The 17,456-nt window shown below is 48.9% G+C and overlaps 1 protein-coding gene across 1 annotated transcript in view; it reads right to left on the bottom strand.

The window, feature by feature from the left end:
- Window positions 1-17,456, bottom strand: part of SCARA5 (scavenger receptor class A member 5) — a 134,575-nt gene that overhangs the window by 29,314 nt on the left and 87,805 nt on the right. The window contains exons 5-7 of the mRNA XM_027549047.1: window positions 12,513-12,593; window positions 9,683-9,781; window positions 7,789-7,845 (exon numbers count right to left, since the gene is read on the bottom strand). Coding sequence (XP_027404848.1) covers window positions 7,789-7,845; window positions 9,683-9,781; window positions 12,513-12,593 — 237 coding nt within the window. The remainder of the gene's footprint in view (window positions 1-7,788; window positions 7,846-9,682; window positions 9,782-12,512; window positions 12,594-17,456) is intronic.

Genomic DNA, 17,456 nt, shown 5'->3' with positions numbered 1-17,456 from the left:
AGCTCCTCAAGGTGAGGACAGGCCTTCCTCATGGGGCCCTCAGCCAGGGCCCGGTCTCCAGCGAAGGCCCAGCAAATGTTCGCTAAGTAAGTGAATAACCGACATTCTCTTCCCTAAGCGTTTCTGTCCTTCCACATGTCTACCTTTTCTCTGTGACAGAAGTGAGACGAATCCCTTGCCCTCTTGACTCCCTTCCAAGCTGGCTCTGTGCTGTGCTGGGTTACTGACCCTCAGGACAGGCCTCGCCTGTGTCTGCTCAGTTCTTACCAGGTTCCCAGCACTCCTTATCTTCCGTCCTTGTGCTCATTTCTCTCTCAAGTGTCGCCTACTCTGCTCCAGCCAGCACCCGAAGTGGTATTTCTTGTTCAGTTGCTCAGTCATGTCCAACTCTTTGTGACCCCGGGGACTGCAGCACCCCACTCTTCCCTGTCCTTCACCATCTCCCAAAATTTGCTCAAACTCATGTCCAACCATTTCATCCTCTGTCTCCCCTTCTCCTTCTGCCCTCAATCTTTCCCAGCATCAGGATCTTTTCCAGTGAGTCAGCTCTCCGCATCAGGTGGCTAAAGTATTGGAGTTTCAACTTCAGCATCAGTCCTTCCAATGAATATTCAGGGTTGATTTCTTTTAGGATTGACTGGTTTGATCTCCTTGCTGTTCAAGGGACTCTCAAGACTTGCTGTTCAAGAGACCGACTGTTCCCTTGAACAGTCTTTTCCAGCACCACAGTTTGAAAGTATCCGGTCTTCGACACTCAACCTTCTTTATGATCCAGCTCTCACATCTGAACATGACTACTGGAAAAACCATTGCTTTGCCGAGAGACAATTTTTCTGAGTGAGTTTTGTATCTCCGTGTGTTCTCAATCACCAAAAATAAAGGGAAGGGAAGAAACATTTAAAAAACACTTTTCCATCTCCACCATTCTGTGGTGTTTGCCTCTGTCAGGGACACTATGTGAGGATAAAGAGAAAGGATGAACAAAGGCAGAAACTGAACACAATCAGTCAGGAAGAACAGGAAAAGCCCGTGAGGGGGGAAGTGTTGCTGTCAGAGGCAGAGCCCCCATCCCAGGCATGAAGACTTTAGTGTGGCCGATCCCAGAAGCCCCCAAGCAGGTGAGACAGTGAGGGCTTGGTGAAATAAAGAACAAACTCTGAGATGGGGAAAAGTCTCTTAAAAGTAACTGAGACTCTAAAAAAGTACAACTAGGGATCTCCCTGGCTGTCCAGTGGTTAAGACTTCACCTTCCAATGCAGCGGGTGCAGATTTGATCCCTGGTTGGAAGCTAAGACCCACATGCCTTGGGGCCAAAACACCAAAACATAAAACAGAAGCATTATTGCAACAAATTCAGTAAAGACTTTAAAAACGAGCCACATCGAGAACTTTTTTAAAAAACTAAAAAAATAAGTAAAAAATACAACTGGTGAGTATAACAAAAGAGAAGCAGTCTCAATGACACAGAGAACAAACAAGTGGTTGCCAGTGGGGAGAGGGAAGAGGGGAGGGGCGAGACAAGGGGAGGGGATAAAGAGGTACAAACTATTAGGTATGACATAGGGATGCTTTGTACAGCTTGGGAACAGAGCCAATATTTTGTGATAACTATAAATGGAGTATAATGTTTAAACATTATGAATCACTATATTGTACATCTATAACATATGACATTTTATATCAACTAAACTTCAATTATAAAAATAAATTTTAAACAATGAGCATTGGTAAGAAAGAAATTAGCAATTTCATATTAAACCCACTAAGGAGAGAGGCCCACAAGGACCCCATGCTGACCCCCAGGTCAAAGGCCAGAGAGAATGAATCCGAGAATCAAACAGAATCCAAGATGGGCTGCTAGTGGACTCCAGACCCGTCCTGGGTCTTGACTCTGCCCCGGATGAATGCCGCTGGGTCGGGGCGGGCTCCTTATCCTCTTCCTCAGCTTTCTTATCTCTCTAACAGGCACATGATTTATGCCTCCTGGATAGGACTGGAGAGTTAAGTGAAATGTGGGCTAGTTGGTTAGCAGTCCTGAGTGAGTGCCTACTTTAACTTGGAAGTGTGGTTTACTTTCAAATCATGCTGTTGCTGAGGTAGTAAAGTTGCACCAGGAATAAAATGTGCACACAGTTGGACTAATAGATATAAGTGTACATAAAAAGTCTGGTCTGAAAGAAGCATTATTGCAACAAATTCAGTCCCTCAGGTCTGAAAGACTGCTAGCTTCTGGCGCTACACTATCCCAGACAGGTTCCCTGGCATCTCCAGAGACAGGGATAGATGGAAGGCAATTCATAGACTCCAGTGGATGGTCTTTGCATCCTATATTCTGAAAGAGGGACTTTCCAGGTGGTGATAGTGGTAAAGAACCCACTTGCAAGGCAGAAGACAAAAGAGACTTGGGTCAGAAAGATCCCCTGGAGGAAGGCATGGCAACGCACTGCAGTATTCTTGCCTGGAGGATCCCATGGATGGAGGAGCCTGGAGGGCTACAGTCCATAGCATCTTAAAGAGTCAGATCCAACTGAAGCGACTGAGCGCGCATGCACACACACACACACACACACACAGGTCCTAAAAGAGAGATAGAGGGAATTCTCTGGCGGTCCAGTGGTTAAGACTCTGAGTTTCCATGGCAAGAGGCATGGGTTCAAACCCTGGCCGGGGAACTAAGATTCCACATACCGTGAGGCATAGCCAGAAAACAAAACAAAACAAAACAAAACATTGAGAATTGGTTAAAGCAGAGACAGAGACATCTCAGCAGCGATGGAAAAGAACTGTCTAGAAACCACCATCCTGATAACTTATTTTGAGCTTATATACTGCATGCTAGGGTGTCCACTATTGGAGAAGGAAATGGCAACCCACTCCAGTGTTCTTGCCTGGAGAATCCCAGGGACAGTGGAGCCTGGTGGGCTGCCGTCTATGGGGTCGCACAGAGTTGGACACGACTGAAGTGACTTAGCAGGGTGTCCACTGGCTCCCCACCCTGCCAAACACACAGAAACCTACTTCCTTACATACTGAAAACACACACAAGCTGTTAACCATTTTTCAGTTTTTCTGAGATGCTACTGATAGCTATCGCTAAGCTCTGGCTTGGAATTCACCCTGGCCCCTCCTGCATGCTTTTCCCCATGTGAATCCTAATTGAGGAAACATTTTTAAACAATCTGAATTTACATCCTGCTTGAAATCCACACTGTGGGGCTTAAACAACACAGATCCTTTACTTACTCCCTGGCTGCAAAAGTACTATTTATTTTTCTTGCAAATGGACCATCGATGAGGGTAAAACAAATGTCTTCCTGTCTTAAGATGTGCAAATCTAACTTTTTTGTTCTTGGCCAAACTCTCAAAAGCCAAACATGGTACCAGCCTTGCCTCAAACAAACAAACAACAACAACAAAAGACCTTTACCTCTCATCAAGCAGAAATCAGAAGCTCTGCATTCTATTTAGCCTCACTTTGGCCATGACCTAGCTGGGAGACTGTGGGAATTCTGTCCAGCTGTCTGGAGTGGAAGAGAAGATGGTTTGAAACACCATCTAACCCCTATGACTCTAAAATCCTAAGACTCTAAAACCCTATGACTCCAGGCCAAAACAAGGATCAATAATTACAAGATCTTGTTCTGAAAAATAATTCAATATTGACTTAAAAAATGGGTCCTGAGAAGTCTTTGCTATAATGCCTTCTTCAAAGGAAAACCTTCAAATTCTGATTCTGACCTGAGGAGGGGTCTATGTTTTTTCTCATCAATCCTTTTAATGTAGTAACACCCCCACCTGCTGGAGTTTTAGCTTTTTGCTGTTAAAGGTGGGAGGTGGTGGTGGAGGTTTCGTTGCTAAGTCATCTTGGATTATTGGGATCCCATGGACTGAGGCCCACCAGGCTCCTCTGTCCATGGGATTTCCCAGGCAAGAATACTGGAGCCATTTCCTACTCCAGGGGATCTTCCCTTCCCAGGGATTGAACCTGGGGATCCTACATTACAGGCAGATTCTTTACCACTGTGCCACCAGGATAGGAGGTGTTTGGTAAAGGTTCCAGGCCTCAGGGGCAAGCTGGGTTCCTCGAGGAGGGTTCCTCCTCTACCACATCCTTTTTTAAGGAAGGTGGAGCCCTGGGCTGAGAACTTTTTCTTTCACCCCTGGGAACTCATGGCGGGGCTGCCCTGGGCTGGAGGAATGACTAAGAACCCCCCTCCAGAAGTAGGCACTCAGCGTGGATCAGACTTTCCTCACTTTTCTGTAAGATGATCTCCTGGCCCCTCCTCAGAACCTCAGTCCCAGCGATCCAGTGAATGCCTCTGGGACCAGAGTTCTGTGGAAACATAACCAGGAGTCTGACTACAGTGTGGGTTTGGCATCAGCAGAGGTAGGCTGGTGGGTGGAGGCCGTGGGAAGACCCAGGTCTCAGCCCCGAAGAGCTTCAATCGCCCTCCTTCAGCCTCAGGCCCTGTCACCTCTATCTCCAGGTGCGGGCACCTCGAAGTTGTTTAAGGAGCCCACTCCTCGTCTTCAAGACCAGGGGCCTGGGAATTCCCTGGCGGTCCAGTGGTTAGGACTCCATACTTTCACTGCCAAGGGCGTGAGTTCAATCCTTGTGTCAGGGACCTAAGATCCCACAAGCTTTGAGGCGCACCAAAAAAAGGTGCAGAGGCGGGGACGCTTCCCTGCTGGCTCAGTGGGAAAGAATCCGCATGCCAATGCAGGAGATTCAGGTTCCACCCCTGATCCAGGAAGATCCCACGTGCTAAGGAGCAACCAAGCTTGTGCACAACTATTGAGCCTGTGCTCTGCAGCCCGGGAGCCACAATGACAGAAGCCCATGCGCTCTAGAGCACGTGCTCTGCAACAAGAGAAGCCTGAGCACCACACTAGAGAGTAGCCCTCACTTGCAGCAACTAGAAAAAGTCCATGTGCAGCAACGAAGACCGAGTGTGGCCAAAAAAAAGACCAGAGGCCTTCCTCTCATTCCAGAATCAGGGAAGGCCGAGGCCTGGGTGTTCTGTCCAGCCGCTGCTCCTTGCCCTGAGAGCCTCTACTCCCCACTCCAGGCCTCTGAGAATGGGAAGTAGACAAGGCCGTTCAGCCTGGTGGGTCTGCAATGCTTATGTGTGTCTTTCATGCCTTGCATGCTGTGTGTACAGTCCCCTGTCGATGGGGTTGAACCTGCAAAGCCACCCCACTTTCCTGCTCCATCACCAATGGAGACATTTTGGGGTCCTGTCGGGGGCAGCTATCTGAGCTCTGGGCTCCAGGGAGGGTACAGCCCCTTCAGGGCAAAAACGAACACCAGCAGTGCCTGAGAAGGGGCTGGCCAGCCTCTGGGTGCAGAATAGAGGCTCCAGGGCCACGTGGATTCGATGCCCTTCCCCCAGGCTCCCTGCCCATGCCTGGGGGAGCCCCCAACCTCTGCGATTCAGCTCTCTCCCACACCCATTCCCCTATACATTGTGCCCCCAGCTTCAGGGCCCAATCCCACTGCAAAGCCCACCCAGCTGGGCCCACCGAGGCAAGGCAAACAGATGAAAACATCCCCATGGGCTGCATGGTGACTGACAGCGCACAGCTCTTCCAGGCTTGCCCAGCGCAGCCCACGCCCTGCTCTTGAGTCAGCTGGAGAAGCTGCTAAAGAGTCTGACAAGCACCCGTGGGTACGCACTGGGTGGGCGGTGTCTCTGCTATCCCTCTCAGAGGTCATCTTTCCACTGTCCCTCCTTTCCCACCACCCCATCAGGACTTCTCCATTTCACAGGGGAATGTCAGGGTCCTTCTCAGCTGCTTTGGCACTGTTTACCAAAAGTCAACAGTCAGCAAAGAGCTGTACAAGGCAGTGTTCAAGAGACAAAGTAGTTTGCCCAGCTCTCAAAGAAATGTGACTCAGATATATCACTGACATCCTAGATCACATCCAGATTCCCTTCCTTTGCCTTCATTTTTTTTTTTTTTTTTTTGGCTCCTGCATGGTCCAGCATATCTCTTCTAGCTGAGACATTCCCAGTCAAGCCCTTGGCTGTCCTTGAAAGGGACTCTGCTGCTGCTGCTAAGTCACTTCAGTCGTGTCCAACTCTGCGCGACCCCATAGACGGCAGCCCATCAGGCTCCCCCATCCCTGAGATTCTCCAGGCAAGAACACTGGAGCGGGTTGCCATTTCCTTCTCCAATGCATGAAAGTGAAAAGTGAAAGTGAAGTCGCTCAGTCGTATCTGACTCTTAGCGACCCCATGGACTACAGCCTACCAGGCTCCTCCATCCATGGGATTTTCCAAGCAACAGTACTGGAGTGGGGTGCCATTGCCTTCTCCGTGAAAGGGACTCTAGATAATGCTAGAAAGTATATAGTTTGCTGTGGATTACAGCATCCAAGGTAAGGTGTGGAGAAGGACACAGCAGCCCAGTCCAGTATTCTTGCCTGGAGAATCCAATGGACAGAGGACCCTGGTGGGCTATGGTCCACGGGGTTGCAAAGATTCAGACATGACTGAAGCAACTTGGCACGACACAGCAATGGAAGATGAGCGTATGGAGTCCCTGTAGATATGGGCATACCTGTCCTCAGGTACACCCATCGCTTTAGAGAGACAAAAAGCTATCACGTACATTTCTCCTATTGGATCCTTAACCACTGTCCTAGGAAAGGAAAGGGCAGAGGAAGTAGGAGGCAAGATAAAGGTTCAGGGACTTTGGAGAAGGTACTATTCAAGAGCAAGGTCTCTTGGCCCTGCATAGCTTGGATGGAAGTGTCACTTTAAGGATCCACTGAAACCAAGGATCAGCCTTCAGGAAACCCTCACACTGGGTCTGAAGTGTGCATCTACAGTGGTGTCTGTCCATTTCCCCAGGCCCTGGATTCCTGGAGAGCCCACACCAGAGCCCATATGCCTTAGAAGAGGGTAAACAGCTTGAGCCTTTACCCAGATGGTAGATTTCAGAGCCCCCAGAATACTATGTGCTGGTACCATTTTTTTAACTTGGCTAGAAAACTCTATTCGTTGAAACTTGGCTTGGAGGCTCGCTATTCTCTGGCAGTCTCTCCAAGTTTCTACATGGAGCCCTTCATAATGGAAATAAGCCCTGGAAAAGAGTGTTAGAACTAGATAAGCTGACTTCCCTCGTAAACACTGTAGGAAGGACCCTGGTTGGACAGACATCCATTTCTGGACTCAGTGGTCTGCCAAATGAAATCTCCAGCATCACTGCTCAGTTAGTGGCAGAGGGAAAAAACAAACAGGTTTCTGCTTAGCCTCAACACCTTTCCCCATATAACCACCCAGGTAGGTCAAGCTCTTTAATGAAGTCAGTAACTGAATTTTAGCAAGCATCTCTGATGATTTGAGAAAGTCTGTCTGAATTGGTGTATTACATAGGATACTAATAATTAATACTGAGTCCTAACCATGTGTCCTAACCACCAGTTACATGGATTGACTCATTTAATTCTCACAATGACTCTATGATGTAAGAACACTTTTAATTCCCATTCTATAGATGAGAAAACTGAGGCACACATTACGTAGTGAGGCAACCAGAAAGAAGCCTGGGCAGTCTGCCTCCAGACCCTTATACAACCACTGGAAACATAGCCTGTGCCCCTGGGGTATAATTCTCTCTTGCTGGACAAACTGAGCCCTAGAGCAGGTAGGTAGCTTCTTTGACACTGGAGTCAGGGCCAATGGCTCCATGTTCCAGACCCCAAAACTTGTGGGGCTGCTTGGGGCAACAGCCACACCCGTGCTGACCCAGAATCCAGTGACCCCAACAGAATTTCCTTACTGGCATCCACTGTTCTGTCTCCTTTCTCTCCTTTCTCCCCTTTTGGGCCTCGATCACCTAGAACAGAGGAGGAAAACCCACATTAGAAATGGAAATAAATCCACATGGTGAACAAAGTCTTATCTGCAGGAGACATTAACCCCAAACCAGAGAAATGCTGAGGCAGGAGCCTGCAGACCTGCAGGGCATGTATGGCAGGAAGGGTAAGAGCTTGAGTCAGTTATGCTGTCTGTCCAGTCCTCCTTGGGAGCAGGGTGGGTGGGCACCAAGCCGAGACATTTCCTTCCCTCTTAATTAAAACACAGAGGACCATCGCAGCATGGACTTAAAGGAGTGCATGGTATCCCATAGGGAGCAGACAAAGAAAAGATATTCCTACTAAATAGCCAAAATTTTAGAAGCTTAAATCCAAGGTTGCTCTAATAAGCATGCAGGAAGAAAAGGAAGCAGGGAGGGTCTTCAGTTACAAGGAGAAACATAGGTTCTACATCGGGCAGATTTTTTGGTGAAGAAGGTTATACAACACGAGGGAGTTTCCAGGGAATTGTGGCATTTCCTTCCTAGGATATGGTTAAAAGAACAAAGCTCTTTTCTCAGCTAACATCTCACTCTACAAAGAAGTTGAAAGGTCCTGACACCACTCAAGGGGACATTAAAAAGACCAGGGGATTCCATCCAAGTGCCTCCAGAAAATCAACTACAAATCAAAAGCTTATGGCAAATTCTCTCATGAAAAAAAGGAAGCCAGCAAGTTCCAGGGGAAGATGCCTTGTGTGATCCAAGTTTTGGAAAAAAAAAAAAAAAAACAACAAAGGCAACCATATATGTAAATATGAATGTGTTTTTGGAAAAAAGTCTGGAAGGATGTGCTCCAAAGTGTTTGCAGTAGTTACTCTGAAGAGTAAGCACCTAAGAGACCACGAAGGAGGGCACTCACTGTATACTTTAGACTTTATGCATTTCTGTATTGTTGAATTGTTTTTAGTAAGCATGCGCTGCTTTTGTAATGTGTTTTAAAAATCAATTTTTAAAAATGTGGATATAAGAGGAAGGAAAACCTCAGTCTGTTTAATCACCAGGCAGAAAGTAAAATAAAAAATTCCCAGTGATCCAAGATCAACAGGTCATCCTTGATGTGGGGTGAGAACAAGGGAGGAGGCAAAGGCCAGGGAAAGAGTGTCAGATTTCTACTTCTGCAATGGTGCTAGGAGGTTTGGAGACTCGAAATGAACATGCAAAGATGGGCTCCCCTGAAAATGAACAAGGTGACTATTAACATGAAGGAAAACAAGTCAGAAGAAACACTATTGACAGTGGAAATCTGAGAACTGTTTAAAGTTTAACTATTTGGGGGACCAAAAGAATATGACAAACTGTAAGGAATCTGGCCGTCCTGGGGGCAGGGGCTAGCCTGGGTTTGCAGTCTCTGTTCTCCTGGCCCGGTTTCCTCTCATTACGTCACTGAACTGCAAGCACAGGAACACGCCCTTGCATTTCTATAGTGCTTTAGAATTTACTGCGTTTTCACTCATATGCATTCCATGTAACCCTCATGAGAGCCCTGTGAAATATGGCATCATGAGGATTTCTAGTTTGGGGATGCAGAAACTGATGATTAATGGGAATTCCCTGGTGGTTCAGTGGTTAGGACTCCACGCTTCCACTGCAGGGGGCATGGGTTCCATCCCTCATCCAGGAAGTAAGATCTCGCATGTCACATGGCATGGCCAAAAGGAAGAAAAGAAGCAGATGCTTAAGGAGATTCAGTGACTTGCTCAAGGTCACTCAGCGGGTCAGTGGCAGAACCAGAATTTGAGCCCAGTCCATAGTCCAGTGCCCAAGTTGGTGTTCAGGGGCGGGTGGTAAGCAAGCATGCTCTGAGATGCAGTGTTACCTTTGAAGCCACGCATGCCCATTGGCCCAGTAGCTCCCAGCTTCCCTTCATCACCCTTGGGGCCGGGCAGTCCTGGGGTCCCTCTCTCCCCTGGCAGACCTAGGGGAGACAAGAAAGTTTTGGGGCCTCAGACTCAGAACTGGAAGGGCCCTCAGTGACCACTGTCTGGCTCAACCATGCATCTTCCTGTTGCCTCTGCTTCTTGATTTTTTTCAGTTAAAGATGCTGCAAAAACAGACCTCAAAAGGCCAACACAAACTCTCCCCGTCAGCACCTTTAACCCAATGAGTCTGGATCCCTCCCCAAGAAAGGTCCAAGTCTATTGTGAGCAATGTCGGAGGTGCCAAACTCATTTGGGCGAGCTCTCTTTAGCTTTACCTATGCTGGAGATTTAGATTTGCAAAAAAATCTTGAGCCTTTTGAATGTGCCAGGCACTTTTCTGAATGCTTTTTATTAAGTATCTTATTTAATTCTGCCCATAATCTGAGGTGTTATTCCACCTGTATTACCAATGAGAAAACTGAGGCCCAGAGAGGTGAGGCAACCTGCCCAAGGTTACACAGCAGACACTGTTGGAGACAGGATCTTAGCCCTAATGGGTTGGCTTCATCTCATGCTGGATGAAAAGGGCTTATTGGTACTTAGGGTAGGAAGAAGATGAAATCACTCCTCATTCCATAGAAAAAAAAAATAGAAAGGTCCCTTCCCTGCAACAAACACAGGGAAGTATAGAGAAGGGGATGGCAGGCTGACAAGGAGGGAGGAAGTCCAAAAGCTCAATAATTGGGGTGAGACAGGCTGTTGATCTATCAGGCCCCAGGGCTCCTGGCCCCAAGGCCCGTGACACCAGCTGCAGGTCACCATAGAGACCAGAAGTCAACAATTGCTTTTACCCAGTGAGGCCTCCACCCCTGGAGGCCTGACCTAAGCCCAAAGTTATCTCTGCAAAGCAGGGCACTCTGATTAACTAATTAATTGTTCTTTCCTGCTTTGAATGTTAGTTCGTTTTCTTTGACCTTTTTCCAAGACATGAAGAAATCTGCCTTTCACTTATGATTTCTCTACAGCAAACACCAAATGACCAGGGTCCCAAGAGGGTGGAAAGACCTCAGAAAAGGGCTTGATTCCTTTCCCCTCCGCCCCCTAACATAACATTCCTGTAGGCCAACAGCCCTGCTGTCATGGAATTCTGAATCTCATGCACGATATGCCCAGGGGTCCCCCATCCCATCACTGACTGAGGAAGAAAAAGACTGCTCTGGAAGCCCTTGGGGATCCTTAACTTCTGAGTTTAGGGAGCTGCGCTGAGAGGCGGAGGCCAGGAGTGAAGGCCAGGCTGTGAGCTCCGCCTCCACCAGCCTCTGCCTCCTCCCCTGTTTGCAGCCTCCTTAGAGATTTAGGAAGGAGAGGGTTTGGAGGTGTGATTCCTGACATAAATAAGCAGATACCTTTCCCCTGATAAGCCTCCTCTTTTCTTACATCACTTAGAATAGGGGTCCCCAACTTCCAGGATCTAATGCCTGATGATCTGAGGTGGAGCTGAAGTAATAATAATAGAAAAAAAGTGCACAGTAAATTTAAAGCACTTGACTCATCCCGAAACTATCTCCCCACCTCACCGTTCAAGGAAAAATTGTCTCCCATGAAATCGGTCCCTGGTGCCAAGAAGGTTGGGGACTGCTGACTTAGAAGACTCTAAGTGTGTGCATGCTCAGTCATTTCAGTTATGTTTGACTCGTTTCGACCTATGGACCATAGCCTTCCAGGCTTCTCTTGTCCATGGGATTCTCCAGGCAAGAATACCAGAGAGGGTTGCTGTGCCCTCCCCCTGGGGATCTTCCCAATCCAGGAAATCAAACTCATGTCTCCTTCGTCTCCTGCCCCCTGGGAAGCCCCAAGAAGACTCTACACTCTCCTAGAAAAATGCTGTTCACAGCAGAGGCTCCAGAATTGACAGGCTGGGATGCAAAGTTTGATAAGGCAATGGAACAGGAACTCCTGAGACAAGGCATCTAAGGAGAACACATTCTTTCCAGAAGGTCCCAAAGTACCCTCCCTGTCAGCTACTGGACCTTCCAGGCTGTCACTAGGGCAGGTAGCAGAGGGCAGGAGAGGACGGGTGTCTACTGACTGGGGTGGTTTCCGCAGAAGCAAGGGGTCAAGTGCTGGGGACCCAGGAAATGCCGACGGGGTGTGGCATACTTGAAGGGTTGCTCTGGATCAGAGGACGCCCTTGATTCCTTCCGATGATCCTGGTCTCAGGGGCCCTGACCTGGGGTTCAGGGAGCTGTAAGACTCCTGTGCACTCTTGTCCTTCAGATCCTGGTACTTTCTATGGAAAAGGATTTGCTCCATCTTAGTGTTACACTACTTAAAAAATGTTTTAAGCTTTCCAAATCAGAAAGAACTTATATATTTTTTTAACTGACTTATATTAACAGCAGGGCTTTCCTGGTGACTCAGATGGTAAAGAATCCGCTTGCTACACAGAAGCCTGGGTTTGATCCCTGGGTGGGGAAGAGCTCCTGGAGGAAGGCATGGCAAGCCACTTCAGTATTCTTACCTGGGAAATCCCATGGACAGAGGAGCTTGACAGCTACAGTCCACATGGTCACAAAGAGTCGGACACGACTGAGAGACTAAAACACACCACGTTACACCAACAACCTCTTAGTCTTTTAACAGAACAGGGCGTCTGAAGCTGAGTCAATTGGGGACTGTCCTGAGAGCCCCATCACCGACATCAACAATAAAACAGAAAGTCAGGGATGGATGGGAGAGCCCCTTCCCTTCCTGGTATGTCCAGGTCCCTCCCGGGGCCTCCATTACCTCGAAGTCCAGGTAGTCCAGGGATTCCAGGCTCGCCTTCTTTCCCTGCATCCCCCGGATCACCTTTGGGGCCCGGTGGTCCTGAAAGGGTGACAAACGGCACTCAGGTTAGAGGACAGCTTTCTGGAGCAGGTCGCCTGCCGAGAAAACAAAAACCCCCTCTGCGGAGCTTCCCTGGTGGGTCAGCTGTTAAGAATCTGTCTTGTGATGCAGCCACACGGGTTTGATTCCTGGTCAGGGAACTAAGGTTCCACATGATGCAGAGCAGCTAAGCCCTCAGGCCACAACTACTGAGCCCACAGGCCACAGTGAAAGATTCCGTGTGCTGCAACTAAGACCCGAGGCAGCCAAATAAATATTAAAAAGAAAAAAAACCCTCACTCCTACAGAAAGGAAGTGTCAAAAATATGCTTTGGAGGCACATGGGGCTCTACTTAGTCCACCTTTGTATGTGTGTGTGTTGTGGGTGGGGGAGGCAGAAATCGGGGAAACCTTCCTGGAAGAAGTAACATCCACAGTGAAATTGCAAGGAGGAACAGAAGTGGCTAAGTAAAGGGAGGAGTGGGAGTGTGTTATGGACTGAATGTCTGTGGCTCCCTCATCCCAACATCAAAGGTATGTGTTGAAGCCCTACCCTCCTATGTGATGGTATTTGGAGTTGGGGCCTTTTGGGAGGTGATTAAGGTTAGATGAAGTCATGAGGGTGGGGCCCCCATAATGGGATTAGTGCCCTTCTAAGAAGAGACCTCTGAGAGCAGTCTCTCTCCCTCCCTTCCTCACACTTGTACTGGCAAGCATGCTTTCTCTGCTATAGGAGGATGTGGCAAGAAGGCAGCCATTGCCAGGATGAAGGCTTGCATCTGAACCCAATCCTGGTCTCAGACTTCCAACTTCCAGAACTGTGAGAAGGAAAACTCTGCCTTTTAAGCCACCCACCCAGTCTGTGGTATTGTTGTTTAGTTGCTATGTTCTGATTCTCTGTGATCCCATGGACTACAGCCCGCCAGGCTTCTCTGTCCATGGGATTTCCCAGGCAAGAATACTGGAGTGGGTTGCCATTTCCTTCTCCAGGGGATCTTCCCGACTCAGGGATCAAACCCAAGTCTCCTGAATTGGCAGCTGGATTCTTTATCACTGAACCACCAGGGAAGCCCATGGTATTGTTATAACAGCCTTAACTATCTAAGACACAGTGAAAGGGGAAAGTTTCAGGCAGAGAGAACAATCCCCATAAGAGCTTAAAGATCTGTGAGAGTTGGTAGGATTGGAAGCCAGGGGGACACATGATGGGGTAAGAAGGATGAGAAAGTAGAGGGTCTCTGAGGCCTGGTGCAAGTGTTGAACTTGACCCCGAGGGCACCAGAAGCCACAGGAGGGACCTGAAATACAAGTGTGGCCAGATCTGCACACAAGGAAGAGTGCTCGGGCTGCGGTGTTGGAAAAGGGATGGGAACAGGGGGAAATAAAGGCAGGGAGGCTAAGGAGGAGGTTGCACCCAGCTGAGAGGTAGGGGAGCCCTGAATTAGGGAAGTAGCCATGAGGAGGGATGTCAGTGGCTGTTAAGAAGTAGAAGAGACAGACCTTGGCTAATGTAGGTGAAAGCAGAGGAGGCAGCCAGGATCAGGTTCAGATTTCTAGCTTGAGCACCTGGATGGAAGAAGGGGTTTCTAAATGCTCCCTGGTGGGGCCTCCTTCCACGGTGAGGCTCCAGCATGGCAGGGATTCTAGCCTGTGTGATCTGACTCAGTCCACACATTCTGGGTTCAGATGACCACACAGCCAGCTAATGAGTGAGGGAGCCGTGGATCAGCTCAGGGCTGTCTGGCCCCATCAACCCGGCCTCGCTCATCATGCGAGACGTCACATCATTCCCAGAAGAGACCTGTCCCTTCATGCCCTGCAGCCTGCTATTCCCAGGCTGGTGAGCCAGGGGGCCCTCCCCATCAATCTCCTATCACTACCTGCCCCACCAAGGCTGCTCATTGCCACTCTCGTGGCCAAGCCTTCTCTGATCCATCATTCCTGCCACATGTGGGCAGGGCCTGTTTGAACACATGTCCTTGATACAATCTGATGCTTATCCCACACTGCCATGTCCTGTAGTCACAAGTGTACATGTTCTCTTTTTCCCAAGAAAATGGCCAGCTCCCTGAGACAGGACCACACCCTTGGCATCCCTGTACTGGCTGTGAAGACCCAGATTCTAAACTCTCCATTCTGGCTGCTCAGTGAGACAAAAAAGAGGACCAAGGAAAATGCCCCAGCTGTACTGCGCTGGGTCAAACTGTCCCTGCCAATTTCAGGTCCACCCGGGATCTCAGAATACGACTTTCTTTGAAAAGAGAGTCTTGGCTGCTGTAATTAATTAAAATGAGGTCAGACTGGAGTAGGGTGGGTCCTAACCCAATTTCTGGTGTCCTGACAGACAGACACACGGGCAGAAGGCCAGGTGACCATGGAGGCCGAGGTTGGAATGATGCGTCTACAGGCCAAGGAACACCACGGATAGCCAGCAACATCAGAAGTAGAGAAAGAGGCCAAGAAAGATCCTCCCCCAGAGCTTTTAGAGGGAGGATGGTCCTGTGCACACCTGGATCTCAGACTTCCAGCCTGCGGAACAGTGAGAGAATCGATTTCTGTTGTTTCAAGTCACCCAGGGGCTTCCCTGGTGGCTCAGTGGTAAAGAACCCTCCTGCCAATGCAGGAGACTTGGCTTCAATCCCTGGATCAAGAAGATCCCCTGGAGGAGGAAATGGCAACCCACTCCAGTATTCTTGCCTGGGAAATCCCATGGACAGAGGAGCCTGGTGGGCTACAGTCCATGGGGTCGCAAAGAGTTGGACATAACTGAGTAAACAACAAAAAGCCACCCAAGTTGTGCTGCTCTGCCATGCAGCCCTAGGAAACCGAAACATGTATACTCGCCCCCTAGCAGTCATGCTTGCTCAATAAATACTTGCCGAATGAACGAGTATATGAGATCAGAGGGTGTTAAGACACACAAAACAGCCAGGCGGCCAAGATCAAGATGTACTGATACATTCCCAAAGTTGGCACTGTCCTCAGACCCTAACCAAAGTTGACAGCGGTTTAAGAATCCAATGCATTGAGAACAGAGGAAAAAAGGAATCAACAATTGAAAAGTGCACAGATCATTAAACAAGGCATGGATCATGTGAGGAGGACCGCGGTTTGTAATCATCTTCCTCTCTTCACCAGGGCTTCCCTGGTGGCTTGGCCGGTAAAGAATCCGCCTGCAATGTGGGAGACCTGGGTTCGATCCCTGGGTTAGGAAGATCCCCTGGAGAAGGGAGCGGCTACTACTACTATCTACTCCAGTACTCTGGCCTGGAGAAACCTATGGACTGTACAGTCCAAGGGGTCGCTAAGAGGCGGACACGACTGATCCACTTTCACTCTTCTTTTATAGGAAGAAAAACAAAGTAAGACTGGCCATGGGGACCTCAGCTTCCAGACAATAGGACCGAGACACCACACCTGTCGGGAACACGCCTAAGATTATACTGCAGAGAAAGAGAGCGGGAAGAAGCAAGTGAGCTTTATAACGCCCACGCCAGCAATCCCCCGGCCAGGTCAAGGCTGCAGCAAAGGTTGCTGACAGCAGTTCCTGAATCTCTGTCATCACAGTCACAGGGCTGTCACCCTCTCCTGCCCCCAGACCACTCCACCCCTTCTCACTCTTCCCTGCTCCTTCCTGCCCTCCTTCCTGCCCTAGGAAACTCAGCACCCTGGGCTCAACCAGGTCACTGATGCTAGAGACCACGTCCTCCATTTCTTCTATTCACTCCAAGGTGGGTGTGACCCAACACATGGACCTTCCCAGCAGCAGTTCTGGCAAAAACAGGATGCTATCTCTTGGACTAACTCTGATGGAGAGGCATCAAGGAGACAGACATCACTCGGAAGGTGGGATTTGAGGATGGAGATCTTGGGTTCAAATTCTGGGTCTGTAAAATCTAAGTAGAAATTCCTTCCTCAGGTATTTGCAGTGAGGAGTAAGGGAACTCAGTGACATGGTGGATATAAACGGGCTTGAGAACCTGTGAGTGGCAAGAATGTCCTGACCACGTGTACCCTACTCTTCAAAATGCTTCATCAGAACTATGCTGAGATTACTGAGGATGGCTATTAGAATAGCCCCATCTGAAACCCCCCTGCCAGTTCAATAAGAGCCAGATTCTAAAAATATCCTACACGTGGATAGAGTTTTTAAGATACAACTAAGTGCTTAGTGTGGGCTTCCCTGGAGGCTCAGTGGTAGAGAATCTGCCTGCCAATGTCTGGGTTGGGAAGATCCCCTGGAGAAGGAAATGGCAATCCACTCCAGTATTCTTGCTTGGGGAATCTCATGGACAGAGGAGCCTGGTGGGCTATACTCCATGAAGTCGTGACGAGCCAGACATGACTGAGAGACTAAACAACAACAGCAAGTGGTTAGTGAAGACCTTTACTAGAGATTAACTGGGAAGAAGCAAGGGTGGCTAGTAAAGGCAGGTGCTGATTTCCAGGGCTTAGTCGTGTCCTCGGGTGGTACTAGCCAGGCTGACTCAGAGGAGCCTGGAATGTGGCCAGTCTGGGTCTCAAGGGGCCAGGCTGTCTGGAGCTCTGAGGACCAAGCACTTCTTCAAATCAGCGCTGACTGCTGGTGATGCATTCTTGAGATCTATTTGTTCCTGTTCAGTCGCTAAGTCATGCCTGATTCTTTGCGACCCCATGGACTGCAGCACACCAGGCCTCCCTGTCCCTAACCAGCTCCCAGAGTGTGCCCAAGTTCATGTCTACTGAGTCAGTGATGCCATCCCACCGTCTCATCCCGTTACTTCCTTCTCCTCCTGCCCTCAATCTTTCTCAGCATCAAGGTCTCCTCCAATGAGTCAGCTCTTTGCATTAGGTGACCAAAGTATTGGAGTTTCAGTTTCAGCA

This window comes from Bos indicus x Bos taurus, chromosome 8 (assembly GCF_003369695.1).
Source record: "Bos indicus x Bos taurus breed Angus x Brahman F1 hybrid chromosome 8, Bos_hybrid_MaternalHap_v2.0, whole genome shotgun sequence".
In the NCBI taxonomy this organism is placed as follows: domain Eukaryota; kingdom Metazoa; phylum Chordata; class Mammalia; order Artiodactyla; family Bovidae; genus Bos; species Bos indicus x Bos taurus.
This window is presented reverse-complemented; position numbering and strand designations above follow the sequence as displayed.